The 16,443-nt window shown below is 49.3% G+C and overlaps 1 protein-coding gene across 1 annotated transcript; it reads right to left on the reverse strand.

Moving 5' to 3' along the window:
* Window positions 1-1,295: 1,295 nt before the first annotated feature.
* Window positions 1,296-15,958, reverse strand: SEZ6L2 (seizure related 6 homolog like 2). Its single transcript, XM_036739417.1, has 18 exons — window positions 15,150-15,958; window positions 13,599-13,730; window positions 12,829-13,125; window positions 12,487-12,626; window positions 11,427-11,628; window positions 8,856-9,041; window positions 8,393-8,561; window positions 7,775-7,938; window positions 6,193-6,393; window positions 5,583-5,721; window positions 4,865-5,061; window positions 4,410-4,604; window positions 3,474-3,665; window positions 3,114-3,305; window positions 2,677-2,715; window positions 2,330-2,447; window positions 1,920-2,016; window positions 1,296-1,541 (listed from the first exon to the last, which is right to left on the reverse strand). The coding sequence occupies exons 1-18, from the start codon at window positions 15,220-15,222 to the stop codon at window positions 1,512-1,514; spliced, it is 2,763 nt and encodes a 920-aa protein (XP_036595312.1). The 5' UTR covers window positions 15,223-15,958; the 3' UTR covers window positions 1,296-1,511.
* Window positions 15,959-16,443: the final 485 nt, after the last annotated feature.

Below are 16,443 nucleotides of genomic sequence, written 5' to 3' on the forward strand. Positions count from 1 at the left end.
CTTGCTGGAAAAAGGCAAATTCCATTTTTATAGTAGCATTCACCAAAGCCCAGCATCACCAAAAAAAAAAAGAGAGACAGATTTTATGAGCCAGAATCATATAACTTCATCCCTAAAGAGAATGAAAAGTGTTTGTGGACTATCCAGTATTGCAGACTATCTGCCAGATATTTTTATCTAGTATTATTGATAATCTGCTATTTTGAATTATCTGTTCCTTTGGATTCCCTGGTTTGGGATCATCTCTCCCAAAGTCTTCCTCCAGTATTAACATTGTCAGTTGAGGGTTGGCTATAGAGCTTTGAGCTCTAGGGGTGAGAGGAGTTCCTGGCTCTCCTCAAGCCATTATGGTAGAATGGAATGAATACCAGCTAAATGAAAATCAGGGGACCTTATTTCTAGTCCCAGCTCTGCTCTAAGTCAGTGTGTGGCCTTGTACAGGTCACTTTCCTTTTCTAGGCCTCTTTTTTTCTCAGCTGTACAATATAATGATGAGATTGGATGATCTGGAAGTTCCCTTTTCATTCTCCCAGTCTCATTTTCTCTGAAGGGTTGTTGCCCTTAGATCTGTAGTTAGAGTTGAAAGGGTATTCTTTCCAAACCTCAGTTGAACCTAGTCAGCTTCCATAAGAGTGGGAGGTATGGTCTTGTTTTTGCATTCCCCAACAAACATTGCTCCTCCTTCTTCCCAGTTATAAGCTGCCCCCACCATAACACTGGGCCCAGTTACAAATGGTGATTTTCTGTTTATTGCTTGAAAACAAAAATCCAGAAGCCAGAAGGGGCAAAGGGTAGAACTGGGGGAACCTGGAGGGAGGGAGGGACTGCAGGGGATAGGGGTCATTTCCCTAGCCCTCCCTACTCTTCTTACTCTGCCTAGCAGGACTAGGGCTATTAGGCAAAAAGGGACTGGCTGGAACTCTTGGCCTGAGGGAGCAGTGGACAGGGGTAGAGCAAAAGGGAAGGCCAAGAATGGACAGTGCTGGTGGGACAGGAATTTGTGTGGCCAGGGAACTGGCAAGCAACAACAGCAACCAGAGGGCAGGGAAAATGGTGTTGAGCCCTCTGAGATCGACCCCTGGGGCCCATTACCTGGTGGTAGCCACAGGGGCAAATGGGTCGGGACCTGGACTAAGGGTTATTACCCTTCTCCCCTTACGATTAACCCCAGGACTGATCAACTGAGAGATGGCCCTGTATTTTAGGGCTGGGGAACCAGATAATGGGGATAGGAGGCAAAAGGAAGGACCCCCTGCATTTGGCAACAGAGAAAAAGGATGACATGGGAGGCAGGATGCTGGCTTATTTACCAGAGGATCTCCAGGGTGTTTATTGTCCCTAAAGGGGTCTTAGGATATTTACAAGGAAGGGAAGGGAGAAGCATGAGGTGGTGAGAGCTGGAGGTGGAGGGTCCAGTTCCCTTTACTTCCTCCCTCCCCCTTCCCAGGTTGGTCTAGGTGGGGGGGAGGTCAGGAAGGGACACCCAAAGGTCCTGCTGCATCCATTGGTGCTTAGATGGAGACTTCATACTCTCTTGTATCCTGGGAGAAGAGATAAACAGTGTCATCTGTCAGCTTATTGGGGGTGGGAGGGAGGGTAAGGGGGATGATATTCACCATCTGGTGGCCCCAGGAGGTTCTTAAGGGATAGGGACTTGGGTGTGGTACAGCTGCTCTGAGGAGAGTCAGGACAAAGGATTGAGGATTTGTGATGGCTGGTGAGTCACTGGGATAATGAAGAGAGGAGCTGGGAGACTCTGAGAGGGGAAATGAGAGATGGGGCAGGTTAGGGAGGAAGATTATGGGGAACTTCAAAACAGGCTCTAGAGTGGGGTTGGAACTGAGATTTATGGGGCTCACAAAGGCAGAACTCAGGTTTTAAACCCTAGAGAGCAGGGCTGGGCAAAGGTTGCTGCTCACCCCAGCTTCATAGAGTGGGTTGCTAAAATCAGACTCCACAGTGATAGGGCTGTAGGAGTGAGATCCAGAAAAGCCAAATAGAGATTTTCCTTGTAGCCTGGGAAAGAAAAGCCAAGAAAACACAGGTCAGGTGCCTCTATCTGCCATCTTTATCATTCTCCATGATTCATCCCTCCCTATGTGTCCCAGAACACCCAACAACCACCTACTACTACTACAAGGTTCCCCAAGGCTATATACAGCCTGAGCAGCCCAGACAGAGCCCAGGACCAACCAATGAGCTAATCTCTTCAGGACAGGTTGAGGATGACCCAGTTAGACCTTGGAACCCTGGGCCACTTGACCTCCATTGGCATCCATCTGTGAACAGCCCAGGCCCACCCACACTACTCCAAAATCAGTGTGCTCACTTAGTGTAGTAGAGATAAACACCCCCAATGAGTAAGATGACAAGGCCCAGGGGCAGCAGGATGGCCAGGGCAAGATTTCCACCTTCCATTTGCCGAGAAGGATCTGTGGTCTGGGTCACTGCAGGGAGGAAAGGATGGTGAACTTTGGCATCCTGCTTCCTAGCCTTGGGCTTTCTCTTTGAAGGGAACAAGGGCCTTTGTCATTTAAGCCTTCAGTTCCCTCAAGGAACCCAAGTGGCCTGTGGCCCCCAGCCCCTGACTCTTCCCTCAGAGAGCCTGTTCCCCTCCCCAAACCCAGGCATCCTGCCCCAACCAGGCCCTGGCTCTCCCCCTCATCCCTCACTGACCTTCCAGTTTTCGGTCGTCCAGTAGCTCCTCATAGGCCACTGCAGGGAGAGGAGGGGGGAGTGGGGTCTAAGCCAGTGAGGGGGGAGGGCAGGAGGCCAGGCCAGGCAGGAGAACCTTCTCTCTTTTCACTCTGTTCAATCTACCCAAATCCTAAATCTGTACTTTCCTCTGTTCTCTTCCCCAAAACTCTGTCCCTTCACTTTTCAGAACTCCTAAAGTGGGCCTTCTCCATAATTCTCTTGTCCTATTTCACTCCTTTGAATTCCTAAGGATCAGTAACCCTGCCTCCCCAAGCCCCATCCCCTCCACCAAGGACCCCTGACCTCCAGTTCTTTGTTCCTACTTCCTTTCCAGAATCTAGGAGCTGACCCAAGTTGAGCCCTCCTCCTGGCCCCCAAAAGCCTCATAAAACCCTTCCCTTCCCCCTTCCAAGTACCTTTGCAGAGTGGAGGTTGGCTGGTCCACTGAGAGGGGTGTCCCGGGAGGCAGGTGATGGTGACCTCGCCAATAAGTTCAAAGCCCTCATAGCAAAAGAATCGGAGAGACTCCCCAGCCTGGTAGTGATGTTTGTATAGGGTCTGGTAGCCATTCTCTGGGACACCTGGGTTCAGGCATGGCTCATACTTCACTGGAGGAGGCAGAAGCCAGGGCCTAGTTACTGCCCATTCCCATTACCTTCTCTCCACAATTTGCTTTTCATCCCAGGCTTTGGGACATTGTCCTTCCCTTCTCACTGTCATCCCCATCCTCCCACTCTTGCAAATCCCTCTACCCACAACCAGGGCTGGGGACTCACGGACACACTTGGGGACACGGTCGCTCCACTTGGGGGTGCCTGTGTCCCGGTTGTAGCAGGTGAGGACAGCTGCCCCCTCTAGACTGTAGCCAGGCAGACATCGATACTGAATGTGGGAGCCAATGGGGAAGCCCGCATCAGAAGCTGTCCGGTGCCCGTTACTAATCTCTCCAGGGTCTGCACAGGTCATGACTAGAAGATGACCGGCCAAGAGGAGAGAATGCATGTTAGGGGAAGCTAAGAGATGAGGGGCATGGAGGGATTCTTCTTCCATTAACAAGCATCCCTGAACACCCACTACCTTGCACCTAACACTAGCTTACACTCAGTCAAGTCAAGTGTCAAGGAGAGTGTCTAGAGCCTCCTGCTTCAGAAATCAGGGAAGCCTCAGTGGTAGAAGCTCACATTTGTATCGCATGTTACAGATTGCAAAATACTTGGCTCAGAAGACCTGATTAGGTTAGGTGGAGTAGAAAAAGTAGCAGCCTCAAATGGAGAGTCCTGCTTTCTAGTTTGAAAATCTAGATCATAGGTCCTAGAGGTTGGAGAGACCTTAAGAATCCCTTGGCTCAAGGGCCCTGCCCCTGGACATGTGAATGAATGAGGCCCAGAGAGTTGAGATGATTTGCTCAGGGTTACTATGTCCTCTCCAAATGAAGGGATTGGATTAGTGTCCATGCTAATCATTAGATCCAATTCTAACTATCTTAAATCTATTTTAAATAGACATTACCCAGGATAGAGGGGAACTCTGGGCAGGGCCCAAGGGCTAGACAGAGGAACTTTTGCTTTCCCCTCCTCTCTTCCCCCCCCTTCCCCTGCCCAAGCCTGGAAGGGTAGATTAAAGAAAGGCATGAGGGGGTGGAGCTTGGGGACCTGGAGAGGATAGGGTAGGGGTTACACTGTGGCTAGGTGGGGTGAGGGCTTGGGGCTCACTTTTCTGGCAGGCTGGGGGTGCAGCACTCCAAGACAGGTCCCACTGACAGGTGAGGATGTCAGAGCCGAGCAGTTCATAGCCGGGCTCACATTGATAGGTGAGCACAGTACCCCGGATCAAGTCTCCATGGGATGCTGTCCTCCAGCCCCACTCTGGAGGGGGCAATTCTGGGCACGTATCATTCCGAGGAACCTCTAGGGAGGGTGAGAGACAGAGAATAGATTTGGAGGGGTGAGTCTGAGGCCCTAGGTTTGAGATCTTGGGCTGAGTCTGGGATCTCCCATTTTGGGGATCTCCCATCAGGTTTGGTGATTCCTTTCTCAGGACCGTCCTTCAGGTTAAGGAGATCAATAACCCCTATCCTGGGACCTCTGGCCAGGCTTAGGATCCTCCCCAATCAATGTCTCTGACTGGGGTCTTGAATTACCCCCTCCTGACCTCTGTGTCCAATTACCTTTGAAATGCAGTACAAAGCCCTGACCCAAACCAGGGTTAGGGGGCCCAGCTGGTGCCTGGAACTGCAAGGTGAGGTCTGGGCCAGAGGAGAGAAGGCGGCGACGAGGCTGGGGCCCTCGAAGCTGGGCTAGGACCCGGGCACTGGGGCTATCTCCATCAAACAGGGTCAACATATCCCCTCCCCTAACATTCAGGCTGTAGGAATGGAGATGGAATACTAAGTTATGGCTCCCAACACATACGCCCAATCCCTCAGTTTTAGGCTGACTCTGTCCACAGCATTGGCCTTCCTCTCTTTACATCTTCACATGGCCCCCTTGCCCTCTCCCTGATGCTATCCTTGCCCCACTTCTGCCCTCTTTCCTCAACCAAGTCCATTCAGGCATTTGAGATGGAATGTACTCCCTGGAAAATGCCCAAGATATTATGGGAATTTGTGAAGCTGATCACAGTGGATTCCCCACCTTATCTTACAAGGCTGGTCTTGGGGATTCCAAAGTCCAAGGCAAGGCTGTACTAGCTACAGCCTTGGAGTTTGTCTGAGTTTAAGAAACAACTCCCACCCCTTAGCATCCCTTGAAGCCAGTAATACTGAATCCACTCCCCTTCTTCCAAGGGATGTGCATCCTCGGCAGAGTCTTATGGCCCCAGACCACATCCCCTCATTCCTGCCCCCAAATACAGTCCTCCCTCCCTCTCCTACCACCAATGCGTACATTTCAACTTGGAGCAAGATCCGTTTTTCCTCCTGGACATGAAGGCCCCATACACAGTCCTGCCCAGGGCTGTAGCTCTGGGGCCAGTCGGGAGAGAGGACCACACCAGCAGACTCAGACAGCTCCCCCCCACACATAGCTGGTGCAAGGGGAAGGGGTAAGGCAGAAGAAAGGATAGTAGGAAGATAACATTTAGAGCCTGAAATGACCGTAGATACTATCTAATCCAGCTCTCTCATTTTATTGATGGGGAAACTGAGGCTCCGAAATATGAAGTGGCTTGCCTAAGGTCACAGAAGTATTCGTGAGTTAAGGCTTTCAAGGGGTCAAAGCTCTGGGGGGGCTGAAGCAGGCTCAGTCCTCAGTCTTTCTGCAAGGATTGGTTTAGGGTTTAGTTCCAATGTTGGGAGGGAGGTCACCCTTATCAGTAACCATCCTATAATTCCAATATGATTATTAAGGATTCCATATTTACATTGATGGGAATATGATGCTGGGTTAGGATGGGGGGTCTCCATTTGGAAGGGGGATTGTTTCTGTCTTAGGCCACTATAGGGTCAAGAACACAGAATCCAGGTACATGCTATCCCCATCTATGAAGGGGACTCACCTTTGCAGGCTGGCTCAGTGTCATTCCAGTGAGGATCAGAGGGGTCAATACATTCAATGGCACTGGGGGGACCAGGGGGTTCCAGGGCATATCCTGGGAGGCAGGAGAATGTAGCCAGAGCTCCAGGACGGAACTGGGGATCCGTGGAAGTGACATTACCATGAGCCAGGAATGGAGCAAAGCACCGATCTTCCTCAAAAGCTGGGGAATAAACAGCAGTCGGGGACCCAGCAAAGGCCCTCCGTACACTCCTTTCCCTTTCCCTTTTCCATTCCCCACCCTTCTTTACCCCCTCTTCATCTCATCCTGGCAGAAACTTCATCCTGGGAGACTGCAAAATTAGTCAAGGGGCCTTTGACACGTACTAGTGGTTTGACCATGGGCAAGTGACTTAATCCCTCAGTGTCCCCAAACAAATCTCTAAGATTAGAGACAATTTGTCTATCCTCATCAATACAAGGAATTTCCATGCTGGAAATTCAAATCACTGGTCTGGACCAAAACAAAACCCAACAATAACCTCTTGATTATTCCTGCTGATAGAAGTTCATGATATTATCAATAATCTAAAACAAATAATCCAAAGGTTATTCATAATCATATTTGAAAGACAGTGCATGATTCTTCCCCATTCCCTCTCCCCATTTAGACTCCTAGCATGGGAGGACTGTAGGGCTTTCAGATGCCACCTAATTTACCATCCTTCATTTTAAGAATGAGGAGATAACCCTGCTAATGGTGGTTTCACCCTTCTAACAGAGCTTTACATTCTTGGTTTAAGAACTCACATTAGATTGCCTTCCCTAACCCTATACCTACTGCCTGAGTGAAAATATGACTTATATAATACTGCTTTCTTTTTTTCACACCTTCCACCCAATTTCAGACCTTCACCAATTTTACTGTGGGTAGTAAATTACTTTGTAAGGCCAGAGGAGGGCATTGTGGAGGGGTTCTCAAATTTGCAGTGGGAGAAAGAAGGCAAGGATGTTTGTAAGGTATGGGGAATAGACCCTAGTCTGGGATGGGTCTGTGGGATTTAGAGACTGTAGAAAAGTTAATGATCTCTTCTCAGTTTCCAAGGGCATGACCCCTTCATTCATTCCCTCCACCACAAATGCCTGACTATTCCAGGCTGAGGAAAGAGAACAGGAGTTGGGTATGGAGAGAGTGGTGAGAATACGGAGGATTCAGGACCACATAAGAAGGGGAAAGTGGATTTATGGGGAACTATTGCTTGGGTACCTCACTAGATTTAAAGAGAGCCTTCTGAATTAGTCTTGTGTTAGAGGTAATGTGTGGGGCCTATAAGGTTTGGGATGTTTGAGCATGAGAAATTCTATAGGGTGTGGGAAGCTCTAGGAGGGCAGAATTGGAGGACCTCTCTAGAAGATGAGGTATAGGGTTGAGTTTTGAGATCTATAGGATTTTCAGGTTTCAAGGTTCTTATAGCTAGTCCCTAATCATGCAATGATGACAAAACAGAAATGGAGTTAGAGTCTAAAAAAGGATGGGTTATCTTCTGAAGGATTAGGAATATGGTATGCTTTGGGCTTGGGGTTCCCCTTGGGGGGCTTGTTACCCTCATATCGGAGGCTTAGTAGCAAGGGGTTGGCTGGTGTCTCAGAAAGCAGTTCCACATAGAGGGATTGGGCATCGCTGATCAGTCCTCTCTCTGGGACATCATCCATGTCTGAGTCGTAGATCAGTGGGGAGAGGGGACCACCCCCAGATCGGACCACCAATCTAGGGATGGGAGGAGGTGATCAGGGTCACCCAGGCAGGAAAAGAAGCTTCTTAACTTCCAGAGCCTCATCCCTGTTGAGTACTTAGTTTTTCTCCCTTATAATTTCTTCACTGAGGTGAGAACCTCTTCCCCTATATTCTTATATCCCCCCTTCCCCCTGTACCTCTCCCTCCATGGGACAAGAGCCTTCTCCCCTATGTCTCTCCACAGCCCTCCCTACTTCCAGGGTGAGAGCCTTCCCCCCATGTCCCTCCTTTCCCCTGTGGGATGTGAACTTTCTCCCCTAAAGCCCCCCTTGCAGGTGAGAACCTTCTCCCTAAGAACCCTTCTTCCCCCATGTAGAGTGAGACTTCTCCATATAGTCACTGCCTCCACCTCCAGGTGAGAACTTTCTTTCCTGTGGCCCTCCTTTCCACTGTGAGGTAAGAGCTTTCTCTTCCACAGTCCCCTCACCTATCGTTGTCCTCATCTAGTGAGACCCTTTCAAAGTGCAGGTGCAGTCTCCGTCCTTCAGCTGCCTCGATGACCCATCGGCAGGTAAGGTTGGGCCCTACAGCCCCTCCGGGTTCAGGGGAGACAATCCGGCCAAGGGTAGCATTGTGGATGGAACCTCCACAAGCAGCTGAAGGGAATTAGGAATCAGAGATGTACTGGGCAAGAAACCTTCATCTTCTTTTTCCTTGTTCTTCCCCCAAACCCTCAAGGCGGTGTTTGTTTTTTAAGTAAGAGACTCTCCACCCCATCACATTTCCCAAAGCCCTGTCTCTCTGGGCTCCTCACCTAGTCTCACTTCCAAGGATTGAACGCTTTTGCCCAAGCAGCAATATGCTGAAGCATAAGAATCTTCTCCCATCCATCTCCCCTTCCCTTCTCCCTAAACCAGGAATGCCTTCTCCCCTGCTGCCCGGGTGCTCACCAAGGCAGGCAGGAGGCTCCCCGCTCCAGGCTGGTCGGGTGGCATTCAAGCAGATGAGGGTATCTTCCCCTTGCAACTGGTAGCCTGAGTCACAGTGGAAGGTGGCAGTGCCTCCAGGGTGCAGGTCTGTCACACTCACATCTCCATGGGGTGGCCGGGGGGGAAAGCCGCAGCTCAGGAGGTAGGCTAAGAGAATACAAGCAGAAACCCAGGACTGGCTGTTCTTTCAGTCTCATGCAACACTCCTTGCTCTTCTCTTTCTTATCCCTCTGGCTTCTCTTCAATTCCTCCTGCTTACTCATTACAGTCTTACCTTGGGGGTTCCTGAGTGAAACATAAAGTAGTCAATCCTGCACTATTACCAAACTTCGTAGAGACAATTGCTAAAAACTTGAGAACGATCTAAAGTCGTCAAATACAAAGTAACATAACATCAACTGAATATAGTATATAAAAGGCATCATGGAAAGATTACTGAACTGAGGGGGTCGGTGCTGAATCAAGAGACCCGAGTTCAAACTTTGGCCTCTCTATCATCTTGGGCAAGTTACTTCTTTCCTCAAACCTCATATTTCTCTTCTATAAGATGAGGAGTTATATCAGTTCGTCTCTGATGATCCTTCCAACATTCTACGCTGACAGACAGCTAGGTGGCACAATGGATAGCGCATTGAGCCCTAAAACAGAAAGATCTGAGTTCAAATAGGACCTCAGACACTTACTAGCCGTGTGACTTTGGACAAGTCACTTAACCCCTGTGCCTCAGTTTCCTCAACTATAACATGGGGACCTATTTCATAGTATTGTTGAGAGGATCAAATGAGTTAATATGTGTAAAGGGCATTACAAACTTTAAAGTGCTATATAAATGCAACCTAAGATGATGATGATGATGATGAGAGAGGTGAAGAAGGTAAATCAAACTAGATCTGAAATAAATGATGGCAGTCAAGTCTGACCCCTGTGTGATCATTTGCAAGGCAGTTAACCCCTCTGCCTCATTTCCTCTTCTGTAATACCTCACGGAGGAGCAAATGAGAAGATATATGTAAACCAAGATGGTACTAGTTAGCCCCAGTGTGATTTGGTGCCCAACACAGGTTCCCTGTACACGTCAGGTGTTTAGCAAGTGTCTGTTGGATTGCATTGAGCCGCAAGCTCTCCCATCAGTGCTGCAGCCCACACACGGCCATGTAGAGTCTTGTATTGTTCTCCGATTGCTTCATGCTATTCCTGCCATTGCTCTCTTAAGGCTCTAGGAGCAGGGACCATGCCTCCAAAAGGCATCATGGTGAAGTAGAATGAGCAGACAAGATTGTCTGAGTTCCAGGTATGCCATGCTCCACCACTAATATTATTTCCTGATCTTTTGGTCAAAAACGTCCTCTCAAAATCCATTCCTCAGTTCCACTCCAAACTACAGTCCTACACAACAGTCACAGAGTCTGGGATGGCTTCAGATCACCCTCTGATCTCAATGACTTTTTACCTGTTAGATGTGCCTAGGGCTGTTCTGACATATTGTTGTTGGTCAGTTGTATCTGACTCTTTGTGACTCCATTTGGGGCTTGCCATTTCCACTTCCAGCTCATTTTACAGATGAGGAAACTGAGGCAAACAGTGAAGTGACTTGCCCAGAGTCACACAATCAGTAGGTATCTGAGGATGGATTTGAACTCAGGTCTTTTAGACTACAGGCCCAGTGCTCTATCCCCTGAACTACCCAGCTGCCCCATTCCCACCTTTATCTTCCTTCAAGTGGCCTGGCATTTAGTCCTCTTTGCTGCAGGAGACACCTTTGCACAAATGTCCCTGCAAGCTCATGGGGAGAATTACAGTAGCAGGGGCCCCAGGGGACTTATAGAGACTCATAATATTGAACCACAAGGTTTTTGAGGAATCAGCGTAGTTTACATTTTAGGGGGCACATCAACATGTCAAACCAATCTTGAAGGCACCATTGACCCAAGGGACTTGTTTGCTCTTGTTTGGAGGACAGTAGGAGAGAATCATGACAGTAGGAGAAGCAGCAGAAATGGGCCCTGGGAAAGTGTGGCGGCTTCTCTGCTATGTGGGCAAGTTTAAATATACGCAGGATATGCATGAACATATATGTGTACATGGATGTATGGGTCTTGCATGTGTGCACTCTGTACCTAAAAATCCATGTATTTACATGTAAATATAGGCATGATGAGTATGTTTACATATGCATTTGCAATATGTGCACAAATGTCCTCCTTGAACCTATCCAGCCCTGACTGATCCTTGATAGAAGACCATGGGAGGGTTTGAGGTAGCCTAGTCAGTGTGAGAAGGACTCCCATATCATCAACCCTATACCATCCTGTAGGGCCCCAAGTGCCCTCATCTGGGAGCACTGAAGATTGGTTACTCAGCCCAGGGTGACCACATCCATCCCTCTACATCATCCATGTTCCTCCATCCTATTGCCTAGTCACTATCAGTCATCTTGGAGATGTACCTGTAGGCACTCCAAGTGATCCCTGCATGGCTACACCATCTGTCCACCTGACCACAGCCCCACTTCAGGACCTTAATTCTTCTCACCCTGGTAGTGGATCCTGAAGCCACCACCTCGAGGAGTCCTCGGGCTCCGGAAATGCAGAAGCAGCCTATTAGTTGGGCTCCGAAGGACTTGGCCCTCCCCTAGTAAAGAGGCATTGGCCAGGAGCTGGGGTGCGGGGGCTGGTGCACCACCCACAGCCAACACAAGCAGTCCCTCTTCTCGGGACAGGTTGAGAGACTGCACCTGGAAGATGAAGCAACAGACCAGGCTAGAAGGAGGATAAAGGCTAGGAGAAGTCTTTGATCTTCCCCAGCCCTTCCTATCCCCTCCTATCCATTTACCCCCTTTGTAGTGGTCTATACATTTTCAAACACTAGTAGAATTATGTAATGTTAGAACTGGAAGGAACATTGGGAATATAGTATTAAGAGAACTGCACTTAAAAGCAGAAGACCCACATCTGAGGCTTGGATCCCCCACTCAGGTGTCTTAATCAATGTGAGAAGGGTTCTCATATCATCTCCACACCATTTTGTGGTGCCCAAAGTACCCGCATCTGGGAGCCCTGTGATGGGAAGCAAGTCATTGAACCTCTCTGTTTATTGATTTGTACAACTTTGGGTTGTTGTGAGAAAAGCATTTTGTAAACTATTAAATACAATATATATGTAAATTACTATTGTTATCAAGTCCTGTCTTCACATTTTACGGATGAGGAAACTAACAACCAGAGAAGTCAAGTGACTTCCCCAAGGTCACACAGCTAGGTAGTAACAGAACCAGGACAAGAACCCAGGTTAGCATGATGTAGAAAGAACTCTGAAGTGGGAGCCAGAACTGGGTTCTGGTCTCAGCTCTACCATTTATCAACAGTATGACTCTGGGCAAGTCGATTTCATTTTTGGGGCATCAAGGTCTTCATTTGAATAGTGAAAAGGTTGGAGTAGATAGTATCTAAAATTTCCTGGCTCTGAAATCACAAAGTGTACACTCCTAGGACAGTGCTCTTTCAACCCCTTCCCTATCACTACCACCCTTCCAGGGAGGGGGAAGGAGAAGGAACTCTGAAATTTCTAGAGGTCAGAATGAGGTCCTAAGTACCTGAATTTCAATGCCATAGCCAGGATAGACAGAGATGCTGTAAGTGCAGTCAAGAGGTCCTAGAGTGGGAGCAGCCGAACGCCCAAACTCTGGTGATTCCACATAACCTTCACCCTCTGAGACGTTGTTGTTACATAAAACTAAGAAAAAACACAGGGCATGGACTTCCCATGACAATTCAAGTGTCTTCATTTTCCCTCCCCATACCTCCTAATCAATTCTGTGGTTCTATCCTTAAATACCATACATTCTCATCTCTCTCAACACCTTATTCCCATCTCTATATGCATCACTACTCATCCATTTGTACCCAGCATCCTCCTCTCCCCATTGGTATATTACCTGGGCTTGTCACTGTGGTGACTGTGGTTGTGGTAATGAGAGTGGTTGTGGTCTCTTCCTCTCCTCCCTCAGACCCAAGAGGTGGGCCTGGAGAGGCAGGACCTGGTGGGGGTGGAGCTGTGGTTCCAGGAGGTGGGGTCAGTAGCTCAGGTGCAGTAGGCCCAGTCCCCCTTGCTCCCTTGGGAGTCACAGCTGTGGTCAGGGGTCCTGTCCCTGGTTCTGTGACCCAAGGTGGGGAGGGTGGGGCAAGGGTCTGGTCTTCTGTATCAGCAGCTAGTGTGGGGACCAGAAGGGATCCTGAGACAGCAGGTGGAGAGAAGGAAAGCCTGAAGTAAGAAATCTGAGGCCAAGTAGCCTTTGGGACAGAAAGGGTTTTTCTAGGTGATGGGCTAGAGAATATAAAGAGTTGGCCCTCCATCCTTACCCATAACCCTCCTGCACTGAACCCAGATTCTCCCAAAGGATCCCCCCAGAAGGATTCAGATCAAGGCTCAGGCTGACTAGGATGAAGACATGGCCCACCGACAAGTCCTATTTCTAGCCCCTCCCTCCACAATAGACTCTGAGATAAAGCCTAGATTGTACTCACACTTCAAACTCTTATATTCCATGGCCCCAGTGATCTTCCTCATTATTCCCTTAAGTCCCCCCACCCCATGTACCTCTAAACATTTGTATCTATCAACTTCCCTTTTGATTATTTTCTCTCTTGTCTTCTTCCCTATCTCTGAATTTCTTTTCCCTTATGCCTTGGTCTTTCTGAATCTTACCAGGGATGTCCCCCATCTCTGGCCCCCTCCTTAGTAAGGCTCCATGTAGCAGTTCAGCCAGTGCAGCTGGTGGAATTGTGGGAGACTCACTGCTTCCCCCAGTCAGGGTCTCCTCCTCCTTTAGGGGCACACCTAGGAGGAAATGTCCCATGAGTCTAAGAGGGTTGATTGTCCCCTCTTTCTCCCACATTTGTGCTTCTCCAATATTGTTCCTTTTAACACTCTCACAACCCTCTCAATTCTCATTCAATCACTACTAGCTCAAGTCATAACCACAGTCCCTGGTTCTGATCCTTTCTCTTCTGGATTAGGGAGCAGAACTTGGGGAAGGGGGCCAAGATGCTTGGAAATAGATAATTAAATTTCTTGCCATTCTGTTTCCTCAGCTAGTTAAATATAGGGAAAGGAAATGAATGCCCTTCATGTACTCCTGACAGAACATGGACAGCTCCTGGATGGTAGGTTAAGGTATTGATTCCATTCTTATCTCACTGGCTTTGCCAGAATCAAGCTGTCTCTCAGATGCCTATGTTGGTGTCTGTCAGTATCTCTGGGCTTCTGTCTCCCTTTTGCCCATATCTCTGAGAATGTCTCTGTAGTGCCTGCTGTTTCTCTCTCTCTCTCTCTCTCTCTCTCTGTCTCTGTCTCTCCTCTCTCTCTCTCTCTCTCTCTCTCTCTCTCTCTCTCTCTCTCTCTCTCTCCTATTACCTCTCTATTGATTTCTGCCTCTCTTTAGCACCTACCAACTCTCTCCAGATCTCTCTGTACCATCTGTTGTTTTATGAGGGGTTCCCCCCCAACTTTATCTCTGTTTCTCTACTACCTCTACCCTCTAATTATCTGTGGTATCCATAACCTCTTTTTGAGTCTCTGTCTCTATTTTTCTGGGTTTCTGTCTCTATGTGGTATCTACTATCTCTCTCCACATATATACTGCTTACTGGTTCTCTCTGGGTCTCTCTTTTTCTAGATCTCTGGGCCTCTCTCTTTATGTAGTCAGAAGCCATATGTGTCCATGTGCCTGTGTGTAAGTCTGTGTGGGTAGCTGTTTTGCTATGGATCTGTCCTTGCTTAGATGTCCGTCTGTCTTTAGCCATATGTCAAAGATTATGCGTGTAGATAGCCTGTGTATATACCCCCTTTTCTCTCCTCTTTAAGCATCTCACCTGCCTCTCTGCCTCAGATCCTTGTCTTTTAGCATAGTAGGAACCATCTCCCCCCACTTCTATTTCCTGGATTTAACCCCTACCCATCCTCTTTTCCTTCCATTCTTCCTCTCATCCAACAGCTCCAGGACTGGACTTGGTGGAACTCAATGCCAGTGGTAAAACCCTATATCCCATCCCTCTCCCCTTTCCCCACTGCAGCGCCCCTCCCCCTTCCTCTACCAGCTCTGAGAAAACCTAAGGCCAGACGTGCAGAGAATGGGGGCTGTAGGAGGAGGCTGCATCCCCAAGGCTTCTCTGTGCAGCACACACTGAGTGCCCTGCCCCCTTCACATTTGGGGGTACAATTCCCTCATCTCTTTCATGCAATCCCATATTTCCTTACCGCAAGTCCAGGGGCAGCTGAACAGCAGCAGCAGTAGCGATGGGGGCAGGAGGCCGGCTCGGGGGGTCCCCATGGTACCCTGATCCCCAAATCCCTCCCCCGCACCCCAGTCCCTCTCCTCTCAGGAGCTGAAGAGCTAGTCTTCTTTACTCAGCTTCTTGGCTATTCTCCCAATTCTTCCCCTCCCAGGGGCTGAACAGCTAGTCTTCTTGCTCTTCTTCTTGCCTATTCTGTTCCCGTCTACTATCGCTTCCTTTTAAGGAAGAAAATCCAGTGCTCGACAGGAGACGAAAGGCTGAGGTGGGTGTGTGTGTGTGAAAAATATACGGGGAAAAGACTGGGAACCGAAGATTCTTGGCTTTCTTGCCTGCTTGAATGCCCGGGTCTTCTCTCTTGCCCGGACACCTCTGTCCTCTCTGTTCCTGTGGATGGGGGGTGGGGGGAGAGGAAAAGGGGGCGCGGCTGCGGCTGCAGGGGGTGGGGCGCGGTGGGGGAGTGCTAAATCAGACCAGGCTCTCTGGGAGATCCGGGTACGCCTGGGTTCTACTCTTCCCCTGACGCCTGTTTTCGGCCTCGCTTAGATCCCAGGTTGTTGGGGTACAGGGTGGAGATTGGAATTGCAGCTTGGGGTGGGAAGTGGAAAGAATGAAGGGTCGGGAGGAATATCTAAAGGGCTCTAGGAGGGTCCTACGGGGAAAGAGGAGAGAGGGTCGTAGGGTCCTGGGGGAGGGAGATGCCGGGGGGCAGCTCGAGAGCTGAGGCTGCGGGAGCGAGAAGCTGTGAAAGGTGTCGGAGCCCACGTCAGATCCTGGGGCTGGGCGAGGGGAGGGGCCTGGTGCGTGGGTATGTTGGGGGGAGAGCCGGCGTGGGACTGAGACCGGAGGAGGGAGGAGGCATTGTATGAAGGCGAACACAGAGTTGTGTTTTTCATTCCCCCACCCCACATCCCCACTCCCTGATCCACTGGTGAGAGAAAAAGGAAAGCTTCAATCTGGTCACATCTCTAATTAACGCTCCCCGCCCTCCAAGTCACCCTCCCAGTACATCTGGAATTTTAATCGCCTTCTTCCCAGTTCTGGAAGCCGCAACGCAGCTGCATTTCCTTCTGCCTCTCCCCAAGACACCCCTGACTTTACACCCGGATTTACATCCCTCCTCCCTTTCCCCAACCTTCTATGGTGAATTTGCCTCCCACTACAGCCCTGCATCATCGGGAAATTGCTCTCTTGTCTACCCCGCCCCCGCCCCCAAGAGTACTACACTAGCTTCCAAACAGGGGGTAGGAAGTGAGGGA

This window comes from Trichosurus vulpecula, chromosome 9 (genome assembly GCF_011100635.1).
Source record: "Trichosurus vulpecula isolate mTriVul1 chromosome 9, mTriVul1.pri, whole genome shotgun sequence".
In the NCBI taxonomy this organism is placed as follows: domain Eukaryota; kingdom Metazoa; phylum Chordata; class Mammalia; order Diprotodontia; family Phalangeridae; genus Trichosurus; species Trichosurus vulpecula.

What these genes read in the sequence shown, in the direction of transcription:
- SEZ6L2 (XM_036739417.1), bottom strand. Translation starts at nt 15,222, where the DNA reads ATGGGGACCCCCCGAGCCGGCCTCCTGCCCCCATCGCTACTGCTGCTG. An exon ending in AGAGATGGGGGACATCCCTG is followed by an intron (nt 13,126 to 13,598) that starts GTAAGATTCAGA and finishes CTGCTGTCTCAG; the next exon opens with GATCCCTTCTGGTCCCCACA. An exon ending in ACTAAGCCTCCGATATGAGG is followed by an intron (nt 6,394 to 7,774) that starts GTAACAAGCCCC and finishes TTTATTCCCCAG; the next exon opens with CTTTTGAGGAAGATCGGTGC.